This window comes from Epinephelus moara, chromosome 3 (assembly GCF_006386435.1).
Source record: "Epinephelus moara isolate mb chromosome 3, YSFRI_EMoa_1.0, whole genome shotgun sequence".
NCBI lineage: Eukaryota > Metazoa > Chordata > Actinopteri > Perciformes > Serranidae > Epinephelus > Epinephelus moara.
In genome coordinates, this window is record NC_065508.1 from 8,311,241 (window position 1) to 8,328,022 (window position 16,782).

General features: G+C 42.1%; 1 protein-coding gene across 1 annotated transcript in view; it reads right to left on the minus strand.

The window, feature by feature from the left end:
* stk32a (serine/threonine kinase 32A) overlaps window positions 1-15,845 on the minus strand; it is a 93,131-nt gene extending 77,286 nt beyond the window's left edge. Inside the window, exons 1-4 of the mRNA XM_050040554.1 lie at window positions 15,483-15,845; window positions 13,876-14,408; window positions 5,819-5,874; window positions 3,569-3,720 (exon numbers count right to left, since the gene is read on the minus strand). Coding sequence (XP_049896511.1) covers window positions 3,569-3,720; window positions 5,819-5,874; window positions 13,876-13,927 — 260 coding nt within the window. The 5' untranslated portion in view covers window positions 13,928-14,408; window positions 15,483-15,845. The remainder of the gene's footprint in view (window positions 1-3,568; window positions 3,721-5,818; window positions 5,875-13,875; window positions 14,409-15,482) is intronic.
* Between the last annotated feature and the right edge of the window lie 937 nt (window positions 15,846-16,782).

A 16,782-nucleotide genomic window follows, 5' to 3' on the forward strand; every position in this document is an offset into this window, starting at 1 on the left:
ATGTAAAAACCGGACTACATAACCGTGGCGGTTATGCGTGTCCTTGCAGACATTCCCTCCTGTCCGCCTTTCTGCTTGTCAGAAACCAGGGTGGCTTCCTCTCAAACATCGCGGAGTGGGAGTGCTTATCAAGAATTAATGACGCCTTTCAGACGGAAACTTAACAAGCCATACTTATCAGACATCTCAAAAGTACGACTCCTGGTGCTCAATAAGCTCAGGCTTTCAAATTATGATGAATGAGATGCTGAAAGTACCTGATGAGTCATCTTAGATTAGCGCTTGCGGTTTGAATGAGCTTGTACAGTGTTGAGGCAAAGGCTTCCTCGACCCCAAATGCGGCGAGGCGAACAAGAAGCTGCCAAGAGAGGAGAGTTGCGCCCATAAAAGTTGAGCTTGGACCAGTGAGCAAACTACATTTTCCTTTTAGCAACATCAAAGGGTGAGATGACGCAGATGGAGGCTTGAGAGTGTTCCTCAGTGGGCAACACCTTTCTGAATGCATCTGCAGACTCTATCCAGAGCTTTCTTTAATGGCTGTTGCCGGCCTCTCTGTGTGTCTGTGCATTCACTAATTTATTGGACACGACACAATCACCATAAAAACAGATGGGTGACACAGAGTGCACTACAAAATCATTCACATGGCTGATGGTAATAACCAGTGTTAAATACAAGCCTTTGTGGAGACGACCTGCTGAAGTGGAAATCATTAAGTGTGCTTAAAATTTTACACAGCAGCTTTTTGTATACATATTTTAAAAATGGAATATATTTTGTCAAAGTGACTCAGTTCTAAATTTAAGGCAGTCTGAATTGGGATTCCCATGATCGTGACATTTCTGGAAAAGTTATGAAATTAGAAAGAAAATGTTTTCTAGGCCTGGAAACTTTGGAATTAACGGTTTTGAATATAAATCCTCTGGCTATTATTTAAAATATGTTTATGAAAATCACGAAACATGTCAAATGTGAAGCAAGATATGTTCCTTGTAATAAACCAAAATCTAGCGCTGCGCTGCATAACTGTTAAAACGATGCTAGTATCACGTGATACTCATAGACTATCTATATGTGTTGGTTGATGTCCAAATAAGCAATATCCAGCCAGTGTGTTGGGTCAGTGATCCAACTGGAGGGGGAGGACTGGAGTGACATGATGCCAATCTAGGGCTGCCCCCTAATAGTCGACCAAACGTTAGTCGACCAGAACGGTTATTAGTCAGCAAGGTTTCATTGGTCGCTTAGTCGCAGAAAAAAAAGAAGCAAATTTGAAACTCTATTAGGAGCTGCGCTTTGTCAAAATAAATCAAAACCTATATGACTCAGCAGTCAGACAGGAGTCACATTACAAACCAAACGCTGCCGACGGATATCTTTCCCTTCTTCTGTAAATATTCAGTCTGATAAATACGTAAAAGTTGATCATGTTAGTGCAGGGCTACCCAGAGCTTTACATCTGTCCCACAGACGATAGGCCTGCGCACTTATAAACAGCACCTGGAAGAAGATCAGCTCTGCACTCAGGATTTCAGATAAATAGGCTATATGGTGCTTGTTAAGGTTGCTTAGCAACTTCAGACACAACCTGCCGCTGCGCTCTAGAAAGTTTGCACAAAAAAGGCACAAGAGTAGCGCCTAATTTCCAGGGCAGGTACCTGCGGTTATTCCACAGGCTAGTTAATAACATGTCGGGCAGGAAATCCAAAGTGTGGGATAAGGACGAACCCAAGGTGATATGTAAACTCATCTTCATTGGTCGACTACAGACATGACGTATCATCAGTCAGTAGCTACATGCCCATTAGCCACTTAGCACAATCATTACTGCTTTGCCGACAGCGTCATTAACAGGCGGCTCGCTCAGTGTGTGACGTGCACTTGTAGATAAAATATAGGCCTATATTAATGAAGGTTCATTAGTACGGTTTTGTATTTCTCTGTAATGTAGCACAGTGTTAACAATGTTACTGATACTATTCTTTCTCACACCTTCAACTCAAACCATTGTGTTGCCCCGCCCAAAATATATAATTCAAAAATCAAATTAATATCGTAAACATGCAGGCTACTAGTCGACTAATGGCCCTAAATGATGACTATTGATCAACTAGGAAAATTCTCAGTCAGGGGCAGCCCTTTGCCAATCAACCTCAATTTATTACTGTGTCACATACGTTCAGGTTCGGGCCAAGGTTGCAGAACATTTATTAGACGTATTCATAAAACAAAGGTTTGTTCAATAAGAAATCAGTGCATGCAGTTTTGTCAAAATCCTAATTCAAATGTCCAATTGCATTGACAGCTACAGCTTGTTCACTCTTCTGTTCCCCAAAAAGGGGCGTGGTCTTGATGTTTTTGAAGTACTCTTATGTGCCAGTGTGTCTATTGGCATATGCAGCTAGTTGGCAGTGAGAATGTCTGGGTGAGTAAAGATAGCAAGTTTTAGCAGTTTGCTTATCTGCAAATGCTTGGGAAGTGTGTGTTGTGTTCATTGTATGGCTGTATTGCTATAGGCGGCATGGCGGTGCAGTGGTTAGCATTGTCACCTCACAGCAAGAGGGTTCCTGGTTTGAACCCCAGGCTGAGGGAGAACCCTCTGTCCGGACTTTGCATGTTCTTTCCATGTCAGCGTGGGTTTTCTCCAGGTACCCTGGCTCCCTCCCACACTCCACAGACATGCAGGTTAATTGGTAGTCTCTATATACAGACTCTACATTCAGTGAATGTAGAGTCTGTAGGCAAACCCCGGAGATTTTGCCTCCGGAAGAAGAGCGGAAGAGCCCTGGTTTGCGGTGCTAGGCTGTTTGTAGTCCGCGTGATATTGACCAATCACGTTTGAGCCGGCTGCAGTTGTTGCCAGGTTAACCGGTCCGTGCGGTGAACTTATGAGGCGGAACATAAGTGGCGTCACTGCAAACTCTGAATCCATCGCAATGGTTCAGCATATTTACTTATATATAAACGGAAGTCGGAAACGGAAATTCGCCTCCTCCCCCCAAATCAAACCAGAATGCCAAAAAATCAGGGGTCTGCTCCCAGAGGCTGTATCGCCGTCAGACGCCAAATACAGCCGATGGGTTCCGGGAATGGTTAATTGGTGACTCTAAATTGCTTGTAGCTGTGAATGCATGCGTGAATGGTTGTCTGTCTCTATGTGTCCAGCCTTGCGATAGTCTGGCGACCTGTCCAGGGTGTACCCCACCTCTCGCTCATTGTCAGCGGGGATAGGCTCCAGCACAACCGCAACCCCAAACAGGATAAACAGTTACAGAAAATGTATGAATGCATTGCTATATAGCCTACCCATTGTTAACTACTTTAATAAAGTCATGAAAACGGGGTAAAATATATGGAAAAGTTATGGAGAAGTTTAGAAAATTCATCAGTAAAAATGTGTGGAAAGTCAGTTTGAATTCAAAAAGAAGCTCAAGTAAACCTAGAAACTGTAGAAGAAGAACAAGGGTCATTTGCCACTCCCAGCAAACCTTCAGACTTAATTGATACACAGACAAATGCTGTATAACCACACATTCATCTACGTATTGGCTAAAGCATGGTGGCTTACCAGAAGTTGACCAGGAAAGGATGTTCCAGGTTCTGCATTATCTGCAGCTCTTTCAAGACATTCCTCACTTCGTTCCGTTCCACACATTTCAGCTTGTTCATGTACTTCATGGCGTACATCTTCTTAGTGTCCTTCTTCTGTACAATGCAGACCTGATGATAAGATCACATAGGGGTAAATTCCTTCAGCGCTGTGGTCAAATGGTGTGAATGCTTTGTCTGTGTTCTGCTTGTACATCTCTGTCGTCTGCCTCAGTGCTTTCAAGTCTGTCATATTTTGCTCTCTGCCAGCTATAAAATAAGCTACAAGATAAACAGCAGGATAACACATTAAATATCGCCTTTCCTCTCCGGCAGAGTTATGTAATTTAAAAAATGTAGCCACAAAGTAAAGACATGCACCATTCCTCCATGTTTTGTCCTTATATTATCAGTTGCATACTTTTAAAGATGTCTCGAAAGATAAATGAGAATAGAATAACAGAATAATTGTTGGACACTTTAACAAACTGTGTTCTTTCGCAAAATGTTGCAATAGAGCCATGTGTTTTCCATCACCCATGTTCGCCTAAAGCTTTATTGCTTGTGACACATGAAGTGTTATAGTGCAATAACCAGAAATGTTGTCCATCCAACAAGGCTGGGAGGAAACTTCAGGATTTCTCTTTAATCTCTGCGATCAGGAATTTAATCCCCTCTTAAGACGTTAAACTTTTCACACCAGTATGTTTTGCATTTTAGAGATGGGAAACGTCACGCTGGCAGTCATTAGAATTGCTGATGCGTGTCAGTAGGGAATGTAGTCAGTTCTTTAAAACACTGCTTTAAAATCCTTTCTAACAGCACTCATTGTATTTGCATCATGACTCTGATGTGACGCATCAATACGCAGAACTTAACACCTGCTTCAGTCTGCGTGGATGTCATTGCGTGTTTACATCAAACTCTACGTGATTGCCCCCTTTTGACAATGCGTCTGAGAATGGACACTATTTTCAATATGCAGAGGAGTAATACCCCATATTTATTTGTAGTCGTGCTTGTCTGTGCTTCAAGCGTCAATAAGCCAGTGATTACTGCTATCTAAGAGAGTGATCTGTGGACCAGCTGGCACGGTTAATCAGCCAAACCCTGATCGCATCACTCCTCCCATTGAACAGCTTGCCATCTACTATGATTAGACTGCTTATCTGTTGTTGGACAGAGTGTAGATGCCTTGTGGGTCTGTGTGCAGTGTGTACATGTGAGCGTGCATGTGCGTCGCTATATGTGCTCGCATGTGCTGTGAGTGCCGATGTGAATTACTCTGCACTGTATGGCTTAGCAGCGAGAGGAAACATGACTGCTATCACCTCAGATTTGTTTCTGTGGAGCTGTTGTTCGGGCTCACGCAAATTAAACTGGAAGGCTTTACTGGACTGTGTGTGATGATACTGGACTGACGGAGGGGATGTGGTATATTGTCTTTAACATGTTGTGCCTGACGTGCATCTATTTTGATATTCGATTACTAATTGAAGTCATTTTTCAAGCTGAGGTGCTTGACCTCCCCTGCTTCCAGTTTCAACATTTCATTGTGTGGTATAAACTGCTGAGGTTTTTAATGTGCTTATGACAGTAAACCTCTTGAACTGTGTGGTATGCATTTGCTGCTGTATTGCTGCTTTATTTTCTAATGTAATGATAAATTGAATGACTTCAGATTTTGGAGTGTTGCCCGGACAAAACAAGATATTTGATGATATCACAGATCAAATGAATAATGTATAAAATAAGCAAATTAATAAGTAATGAAACTAAAAAGTAGCTGCAGCTCTAGAATCACATGAACAACATGATATTTGGATGCATTCTGTGATCGTGGCTACATTTGAAAATCATATGTATTGCCAGTTTTATTGGTATTGTTTTTAAGTGCGTCTCTTATGAATGGCCTTTTATTATTGGATCTGTTGTACATATAAAGTTTGTGTTTTAACTTACTGGATATGCGGGCTCCTGAGCAACACTAATGTCCTCCTGGAGTATGTGTTGGTGTCAGTGCCAGTAGTTTTGTTGTGTTAGAATGTCCTTTCTATGTCTTTAGTTCTGACCTGTTTGAGTTATTTGTTTGTCATTTTATTTTTGTTTTGCATGAGATACTAATCTAGTCCTTCTTTTCATATTAATTAAAATCATATACAGTATCATAAAGCTGAATCAACTTAATATCTGCGTAACATGGGTAAAGTTTACACAAACATGGACTTACTTTTCCGAAGCTTCCTTTTCCTATTGCCCTCAGGATCTGGAAGTGGTCGAAATTCACTGTAAGACAGAAGAGTAGAAATCTCTGTCAATCTATACAAAACAGTAGCCAGGGTCCAGACCTTTAAATCTGCCCACTCCACTGAGTTCAAGTTGCCTGATTCATCTGGCATAATGACATGAAACCATGGGGACGGGGAAGTGGGTGCTGAGGGTGCTACAGCACCTATTGACAAAGGGGGGAACAACACACTCAATGAAAATTTGACTGTTTTACCATGACTAATAGGCGAGCATTTGTTTGAAATTGAACAGCATAATAATGTCCCTGTTAGAAAATATGTGGAAAAAAGAAATCTGTGGTTAAATTAATTCCTCCAACCTGACGTGACACTGTCATCCAGTCAGGTCTAAGTGCAAGGGTCAGGGTCATCCATGGGTCAGCTACACTTGGTGAGGGATTTGCAGTAGCGGGAGCTGATCAATAGTGTGAACAGGCTGAACCAAACAGGCTGAGAAATAACAGAAAATTTCCACGAAAGCTTTTCTGGTACTGCCTTTACGATCCATAAAATATCTTGGTAGCAAAGGACTTCCACTGTGGAGGCATAGTAGCCTGGAAATCCAGACCCAAATCTAGAAAGATTTAGGGTCTGGCCATGAGTAATGCAAATGGCCCAACTTGAGGGGCGGCACAAAGCATGCATTTGTAAATATCACTGCACGCAATTGGATAACACTACGACCAATCAGAGCAATACACGGGGTGACGTATCCAGAGCTTAGCTACCAGTGGAGCTAACTGGTAGATTACACTCTTGCCGTATCCGGTCGGCAAAACAGCAAAAACGTCCTTCTTGCAAAGGAAAGACTCGAGCGCCGTCTTCTGTTCCTCTTTTAGAGAAAAAGCCAAGTCTAACTCGTTCATTGTAGCGGCCAAAGCTGTTTCAAACAACTGGTGTTCATCCGTAGCCATCTTGCAATGTTTACTGACTGATTCCAGACTTCGTCGTTGCAGCGCTGTCGTCATCTGTTTAGCTCGCCTCTGGCCCGCCTATATCAGATACACCGATGTGATTGGTGCAGCTCGGCTACAAGGGCATGGGTAATGAGCATCATTACTGATTGCCAGAGTGACTTGCTGAGCAAATTCAAATTGTGCTCTAGCGAGAACTCTGGATTTCCAGGGTAGAGACATAGCCATCAGGATAGAGTTTTATGGCAGCTAATAATGGGGCGGGCAACAGGCGGACGTAACATTAGAATTTGCCCAGGGGACGCAAATGGCTTCAGTGGAGAGACAACTGGACAAAAAACAAACAAACAAACAAGGAAATTACCTTAAAAAAGTGATCCTTAAAAATTATGATAATTCTGTCACATAATTTTAAAATGTAATAATAATAATATTAGAAATATAGTTTTTCCCTACCTCTTCTCTTTTTTCCCTAGTTTTTTTTTTTCTAAATCGTAAAAAGAAATTGCAATTTGTGGGACATTTTTAACCAAGTCGCTCGTCCCCTTTTTACCTATGTTTTTTAAAGAAAACGCATCAATCTTCTCAAGGTTCAAAGGTTCAAAGGTTCAAATACTTGCAAAAGGCGTCTGAAAGCAGCACACGAAAAGTGATGTGGCTGCAGGGGTTGAAAGAACAAAACAACCAGTGAGCTTCACGGGCTGACTCAATTAGCCAATCAATGCCACGGGCGTAACTAATGTCATTGTGAAGTTCTTGTCAAGTGGTGCGCTGGAACCAATAAGGATTAATAACAACAATGGCGAACACTATAGACAAGATAGACACTGCTATCCAGGCTGTTCTAAATCAACACATTTTCGCAATATCGCCCAACATCGTAGTTTCTTACTTCACTTTGCTTGACTATTAAAGGCTCGGTAAAACAGGTATGTTGGCATGGTGACACATCAGTGTGGACTGAAGATAAAGTTAGGTGGTTAGGGAAAATCGAATCCTCCTCTCCTCAGGAATCATTTAAAGTAGACCCAATATCAGACTGAAGATGGACAAGCTCTGACCTGATATCCAAAATGTTTTTTCTGAAAATTACAGTGTACTTTCTTTCTTTCTTTTTTTTTGGCCATTTTGCCTTTAATGGACAGGACAGGTAAGCATGAAGGGGGGAGAGAGAGGGGGGATGACATGCAGCAAAGGGCCACAGGCTGGATTCAAACCCCGGCCGCTGTGGCTACAGTGTACTTTCTACCCCACTTTTAAAACAAGTTGATAAAGCTTTACAAGATCAACACTAGATACACATATTTGCTATAGTTTAAGCACTTGAAAAGTTGCGTATTTCAGCTTCAAACTGTAGCCTACACACCGGCTAAAATGACACTTTGAAATGAAACTGGGTCATTAGAACACTATAAATGGAAATAGATAAATATTAAGTGTCAGTACGGTGTCATTTCATAGGTTATCACGGGGTCATCAGTACAATGAAATGTATGGGATGAAAGAACAGGTCGGCTTAGCAATAAAAGCACATTGTAATAAAGATAAATTACACACATGAAATATAAAATATAGCACTAGATACATATATGAAACTAATGTGTGTGAAAGTAAGTCAGTGACGAGTTTATCCAACAGCTTTGCGCAAATGTAATGAGAAAAATAAATGAGATACTGGATATAAGGGAATGGAATGAGCACTATAGACATACGTGAAAAGGAGGATTTGTTACTGTAGGTTCACGGTGAGGTTTGCTTTCAGCTCATTTGAACAATGCAGACAGTCAAGCTGAAGCAGATGGAGGTCTCCAGGGCAACCACAGGTCACTGACTTTATATAGCAGAGAATTAAAATAAGCCTCAACACAAAGACGTCTTTTATGAGCACTGCATGTTTTCCCACTGAATAAAAGACAGATTTTTATCTCTCTGTTTTCGGCAGCTCAATATCCTCTCAGTCTTTGAAACATTCTCTCGTCTGCACACTTATTGAACATGAGCTTGCAAACACACACAACCTTAACCAGAGCTCCCTGTCTCACTCTCCTCCATCTATCAGCGGCATTTATCGCCAATTGGAAGCGGATTGGGCTGTTTGTTTCTGGCTGCCATGACAACCAGGACAGGAGGTTTGCCCTCTCTGCCGTTTCCTCGAGGACGGAGCAGCTGCTGCCCACTCTCTGCTCTCACCTGACCACACACACAGATGCACACACTTGTACACATTCACAATCATTCCCAAAAATACACGCGGGAATTAGACACCAGCATTACCTGCTTCTCCTGCAACAGCACAACATGCATGCACACACACACACACACACACGCACACACTCTGATTCCGCCTGCAGTCACTAGATCTATTGGATGTGACAGTTAATGTTATGCTCTGTTAGTCACGTATCACTGGTACTTCCTCCTCTCACACTATCTGTGTTGGAGTGTTTACACAACCTACTCTGAAAAGGACCATATGACGCCCGCTTTATAACGCACACACACACATGCATGGACTTACAGATGCTATATACCTAACATACACACAGACACTCCAGATCAGCATGGTTATTTTCCCGCTGAGCTACTTGGAGATTCTACTCTGATGGGTTTTTTCAGAGAGACAGCTGTGGTCGTGGATGAGAGGGCAGAGCTCTGTGATCGCAGAGAGAGAGAGAGAAAGGGAGGCAGACACAGAGAGAGTGGGAGGGGGGTGAGATGGAGACTGTCATATTTTACCAGCAGAACCCTGAATGGTTTAATGTGCTGCATTAAATGACGGGCACATGAGTAACAGAGCGTGTAATGATTGAAATCGGCACATGAGTGGAATTGACACATTGACAGCCTTTTTCGTGGCTTAAACTAACTGAGGAAACCGTCTGACCGAGGAACTCATCTGCTAGTCAATTTGGATTTGACTGACACATGCTAATCAGTTTGGATTGAAGTCATCACGCTTGTTCAGTTTGAGGCGCACACAGTCTCTCGTGCCCTCTGTATGACTGCGCGGTACTGTATGTCTGTACCTCTCTGTCTCTGTCTGTCAGAAGTTCTGTGCATCTCTGTCCAAGAGTGCGTCCGCACTAACCCAACAAAGTTTGATAAATGCTCTCATTTTTTGCCCCTCTCATTTACTCAAAAACTGACACATAGGAGGTTGTCTTTATGCTCTCACAGCTCGTACATTTTGGGCAGACAAAATTTACTCAGACCCGTAACTTTTAACTTAAGCTTACGCCAGTGATTTTGACGCCTTGTAATGTCTGCAGTGGAAAACCTGAGAACACCAGCTGCAAGTTTTCACGCGGACAAGAAAAAAATGAGCGCTTGGAATATTGTGACAGGAGCTCACAGTGTGTGTCGCAGTAAAGTTAAGAAGACAGTTTGATTTTGAAGCATAAGGCTGGCGCTATTCAGTATATTTTCTTATCGTGAACCATGAAAAGATGAAACCGACAATGTGTTTGTCTGTTTCGAAACACGTTCTGACTTCCCTGCCTTGTCTGTTGCACTCAGCCCAAGCACATTGATTCCTACTGAAGACATACATATCTAAAAATGGGCCACAAATATATCATCTCATTTTTAAAAAAGCTTCAGTAACTTATCAAAAACACGAGGCACTGTCGTCTTTAATAAATGTAACTCAAACAGGAGTTTACAGCAAATTGTTCTTTTGTTTGGGACTATTTTCAGCAGTGGATTAATACACATTTGGTGCCTTTGTGAGTACTCTGGCAGCAGAATAGTGTATGTAGGACTGAATCAATATAAACTAGTGTTTGTCTTGTCTTGGGCTTTGAATCCACCCATTCTACCGAGTTCAGGTTAACTGATTCGTCTGACATTGTGACATGAAACAGCGGTTTCTCGGTTAACAAACAAAACAAACAATGAACATGAGGACTCCATTAGCCAATCTGCGTCACTGACGAGACGAATGCCATTGTCAAGGTGTGGCCAAGCATTGTCCAGCAGTGCGCTGTAACCAACAAGGACATAACAACAATGGCATGTGTGATAGATAAAATCGATGTGGCTCTCGAAGCTGTTCTTAAATCAACATGTCTTCTCAATGTATATGACATTGCAGTTTGTTTTTACTTTGCTCCGCTCCACTCCTAAAACTTTGGCACAATAAGTATGTTGGTATGGCTACACATCAGCCTGGACTTAAGTGACGTTAGATTTAGGCGCAAAAGTGAAAACTGAATCCCCCTCCCTCACAGAAATCTTAGAGTGGGTACAGTGTCAGACATTATCATGGTCATAATGAAGGAACATCTCAGCCAGTGCGACACTGTGGCTCATTGCTGTGGGGTTTTTTTTCCGCAGTCATAAAATGTGACTTTGATTGACGTCTCATTCAATGCACCAACGTCTCTGCCTGGTTAACAGGTAGCATTTATGAGGCTTGACCCTCAGATCACTTGTTATTAGTCATTCAGTTGTACAGAAACAGACAAACATGTAAATGAAAGGTTTGGTTATATCACAACAGGAATGGTATCGTATATGGGAAGTGATTACAGAAAGCGGGTGGGAGCTAAACTGAGTTTAACCAGCTTACACTCAAGATGTGTCTTACTCTTTGTTGTATATGACAAAGAAAACTTTTTTCTGTTTTTTTTCTCCTGTAGTTTAAGTGTTTCTATTCAGAAAACACAAATGTCAATTTCAACATCAGCCTGTCTCACTGTGGACGCACTGTCCCCCTCTGTCTCCCCCTCCCTCTCCGCCTCTCACACAGAAGCCTGTAAATCACTTAAAGACCCACCAACGTTGGAACATCAGCGCTCGCGCTGTTGCTCTGACAACTGAAACAGAACCCATGGGTCCATGTGCCACCGCATTGTGAATAAAGCATGATCAGCAGTAAACAGGGTCCGTCCATTAACCAGAGCCTCCTGGTTGCACAAGGTGGAAAGGTACGTGGCACATCAGGGAGCACATGTGGCACACACATCACTCTCAGGGGAGATAAACATGTCTTGACAGAGTTCACCTTCACGCACACACCTTTCTGTAAATCAACTATATGGGTTGAGTGTGACCTGACTCCAGCAACGAAAGGACTCTGTCTATTTTCTTGGAGAAAATGAACTTTAATTACAAGAATAGTATTATATTGTCTCCTTTTGGACAACTTTTTGACTGCTGACTTTAATGTGAAATATTTATGTATAGGTTGTTTTGTAGGTATGGGTTAATTTGCTTTTTTTAATATGCATTTACAATATAGACCACAAAAATAAAAAGCAAGGTTTATAAAAATGTCACAAATTAACATGTAGCTATAACTGCCACAAGAGCGTCATTTAATGATCAGGTGAGTCACAATCTCTCATCTGTGTATAAATATGTTTCAATACTAATATTAATTAGTTTGTGTGTAGAAAAGTGGCACATTTCTGCAAACTTGGCCAGATGGTTGGAGCTCAGCTATTTTTATAAATGAGTAAACTTTGATTTATAGCTTACTACTATCAATTATATTCAAAGTTTTTGAGCTGAAGTTGAAAATGAGCATTAGCTTACCTCAGAGCATTTGTGTACATCGAGCATTTATTTTCCAAATGTCAGCATTTATTAGTATTTGCCATTGAATTAACAAACAAACATAAATTTCCACCTCTGCAGCCAACGTTACCTTGAGGCGACCTTTAACGTTCCTGAAGTGTAAAGTGAAAACTTAATTTGCATCTTTATTGCTACTCAGAGTGAGTGAGCGCACGACATATACTCGACGCGCAGTGACCCGCCTTCCCACAACCTCAGAGGGAGAACCCTGCCCGTGTCAGACGCCAGTTTCATCACTGAGAGGAATTACTTTGTTTCCAGTGAGCGGGCCTCTTTTTTTTCTTTTTCTAATTCAAAACGGCGCGTCTCTGTGTTTATTATTCTCCTGCCCTTGGTGAAATCGCCCACGCTGTTTTGTGAGAGAGAAGTCAGGAAGGTGCACTGTTGCATTAACTCAGAGTTCAGAGACGCTCTGTTATGAGTGACATTTCCAGAACAGCACGCCAAATGACTAAGCAGCCAGGTTAACCGTGAATAATGATTTCCTCTTTGATAGAGGGGGGAGACTGGTTGCCTCCAGTGAAAAAGAGAAAGCCAAAGATATGGATTTCATCAAGATGCAATGCTGTCATTTGACACAGCTGGGTAGAAAAAATTGGTTTGTCACAGAATAATGAAACACTCAGCAAACAAAGAAAGAAATATTCTAATGATAATTATTGGAATACGAACCTGTCACATGGGTTAAACTGAAAAACGATATTACAGTTTACAACTTAATAAAAGGAAAAGTATCAGATCATCATGGATAGCAGCCACACAGAGACAAAAATCCTCTACGGTAAGGAAACACCTGGGAAAGCCACCTCACTCCTGACTAAATCACTGACTCATGTGACTTATTTGAAGCTCTTGGGGTACAGCCAAAGTGGAATTAATTTCAGAGTCTGCCTCAGATCAATAAATTCACATTGTATTATCTACTCGGGTCACAAAGAAAAAGGGAAATAAATTCAAACAAAGAGCTTTGCCAATCAAAGTTATAGCTGCTTTTGATGCTGACCTTGATGACTAAAGAATTTAAGATAATAACCTGGCATGATTCAGGCCATTTGTAATAATAATAAATATAAAGACTTCACCAGCAAAGCTAACAGTAGAGAAAAATGTCCAGAAGAGTTCCATAAATATCTTTAAGAACTGTTTATGTCTACTATGTGTATCTCTGTGTAAGTACACAGTTCTGTGGTCAAACTGTGACTATATCAAGTGGCATTCCCTCTTTTTTCTAGACCAGTGGCAGACTGAATCAGCATTACATCAGTCAGATCCATTTACTCTAAGTGCACTTAATTTTGTTAGCTAATAGGAAATAGCTTAACACATTTATACGGCTGCAGAAAAGATGGACACCCTGGGACACAGCAGTCAACAGCAGTGAGTCCTGCTCACAACTTGTTATACCCATCGTCCCTGCTCATCCTCACTAGATCTGAGCTCACAAAAGTAGGGAAACAAAAAAGAAAGAAAAGTCAGATAAGAATGCTGGACGTTTTCTCACTCACCCTCGTCTGTGTCCTCGGTGACCGGAGCCTTGCTGGACTGTCCGAGCCCCATGGCTGCTCCTCTTACAGATTCTCCTCTTCTGCTCCCTTAGCTCAACTCAGCATCCAACGCCAGCCTCTCCCTCTGAGACGCACTCATAGCCTGGTCAACACTAGCCCCTCACACACACACACACACAGTCTCACGTGCTGGACTGACACACACACATACGCAGCAGCCGGGCTCACTTTTGCTGACTTGATCGGGTCCCGTCTTCCTCTTAGCTTTCCACCTTGACTCTACCACACATCATTGCACACACACAGAGTGGAGGGCTTGGGGGAACACTAAAGGCACTGATGCACTGACACACACACACACACAGGCAGTTCCACTACAGTGTAAGTTTCCCGTCTGTCCTCACTGCTGTTCAGATGAATGCAGGCAGACGGACGACTCTCGCCAGGCAGGAGGAGGAGGAGGAGGAGGAGGAGGAGGAGGAGGGTGGGTGATGTGTTTGTGGCTGTGACCCTCTGTTGACGGAGAGTCTAACCTGTGAGGGGAGGCAGGAAAACATGACACCACCAGCAGAGTGAGGGAAGGAGGGACAGTGAGAGGGAGGGAGAGGGAGGAAAAAGTAATAGAGCCTCTGAGGCATGAAGCCACACAGCATCTAATAATGAACGGAAAGATTGTTGCAGGATATTCTTAGATATTGAAAATAAAAAAAGTGTCATTGACTTGATTAGAAATCAACTTGATTGGCCAGCAGGAGGGAAAATGACTTTCATAACTATTTTTACACACTCAGTTCTCCCTTCTGCTTCCCTCCTCTTCCTTCAGCTGTCATCTATCAATTATTTAATTTCTATATTTCCATCAGACACTCGTCCCAGCGGAGCAGCGTCTGCACTGCATGTGTGATGAATGGCATGATGGGCTTTCCCATTAAGAGCATAAAATTGGAGGCTTTTGATTTATAGTTTGCTGGCATTGTGTACTGTAAATGGAATCCCTCAGGCTGCCCTCTTCAGGACGTGAGACTCCATGAGTTACTACTGTTTCGTCTCACATAAAAACAAAGTGCTGCCTCATGAAACACATACATATAAAAATAAATCATGTGTGCATCTTAGACTCCTGTACTAGCCCCATCCTATAGGAGTAAGACTGTCTTAAAGTAAGTTTTTAATGGCATTTGAGTTCCCCATGACAATTCAATATGCATGTCTCTGCTTTACTCTCCTTTAAAACTGTCTGTCAGCTCCTCTCATTGCAATACCTTAAAGGAGAATGAGCTGAGATGCATTTAAGGGTTAAACAGACAAACTTCAAGTCATTGTGGCAACATTTAGTCCGCTAGGGGAAACCCTGTCATGAATGTCATTCTCACACTGTATGATAAGGTCACCTCAGCATATCGGAGCGTCCCTTTAGGGCTGATGAAATATTAAATGAAATGAAATATTCAAAAACTAGTGCGAGGGAGCCGCAGTGCTGAGCTCCCCGCAGAGGACATTGTGCTCTGAGCCCCTTATCTGACCAAATGGGACAAACATGCGCTGAATGGAAAGTACCCCTCCTCTGCATGCACCCTACACGGCTGCTGTGCTGTGTGGACACCTACCTCTGGACGTGAGTTGAGCATGGGACCATCTCCAGGTTGGTTTTGCTGCAGACATGTGAGGCGACAGGGGAGCAACAGTGCAGCTCAGAGCATCACTTGTCCGGTGCTCGGACGACGACGCACCGGGACACCTGCCACCCCTAGACAAAAAATGGAACCACACAGCGAGACGTGACTTGCGGGATGCGCCGACGGAGTGCGCTGCGAAATGCCTTGTGTGTGGAGGACTGGAGGGCAAAGGGAGCAGAGACGGGGTTTAAGGGGGGAAACTGCTCGGCGCGTTGCACTGATGAGCGACTGACCTCCACATCGCCGCCTGTGTAATGCGCTGGCCACCACCGTGCGTCTGGAGAGGCACGTCTCATAGGCTGGTTAGGCTGATCTGCTGTAGCTGCGGGGCTGAGGTCTCCCTGTCGGTAGCAGTCACTATTCTGAAGTTATATCCCCAGATGCATGGAGAGAAGCCTAAATAGACTCCACACTAATAAAATTACTAGAACATTATGTTATAGAAATATTACAGAGAAGCTATTGTGTCTGTCACTGCTACAAGTTCAATGTAAAGTCAGTCAGCCACTGCAGAGTAACTCACAGCCACTGTAGTGATTGTCTTCTGGGTTATAGCCCAAAATTAATAGCTGATTGCTAAAGTATTAATACTTATATTAGTTTTCTATTCCCAAAGAACTTGTGCTCTATCTTGTATTTAAAAAATCATAAACCACTGCTGTTATTTTATATAAAGTATCACTTAAATATTCAAATTACCTCATAATAATCTATTAACATTTGTAGGAAATTCTCTCATGTTGCCACCATGGAGTCAGAGGTCATGATCAGCTTTGAAACAGTGCTCCCTAGAGCTGATAATGGTTTGCCCCATTGATGAAAGGCAATTCTGCAAGGCTGTTTTAACCCTTTGAAACCTGAAGCAACATCACCTTTTCTTGTGCTGCTTTCAGACAACTTTTGCAAGTATTTAACCTTCAAACCCGCAGCAGATTTCTTTCAAAACTATGGGAAAAAAGGCAATAAGCAACTTGGTAAAATTGGTAAAACTGCAAAAAAGGTAAATAGATTTAGATAATTATTTAAAAAAAAAAAAACTAGGAAAAAAAGAACACTATTTAAAATGATTATTATTATTACATTTTAAAATTATGTTGCAGAATTATTAGAATTTCAAGCACTCTTACCAGGTCATTTCTTTGTTTTTAACTTGCTTTATTTTTTTTAATTAATTTTCTTATTTTTAATTTTCCCTTTTTGCTGATTTCTTTTCTATTTTTTGGGGGGTAAT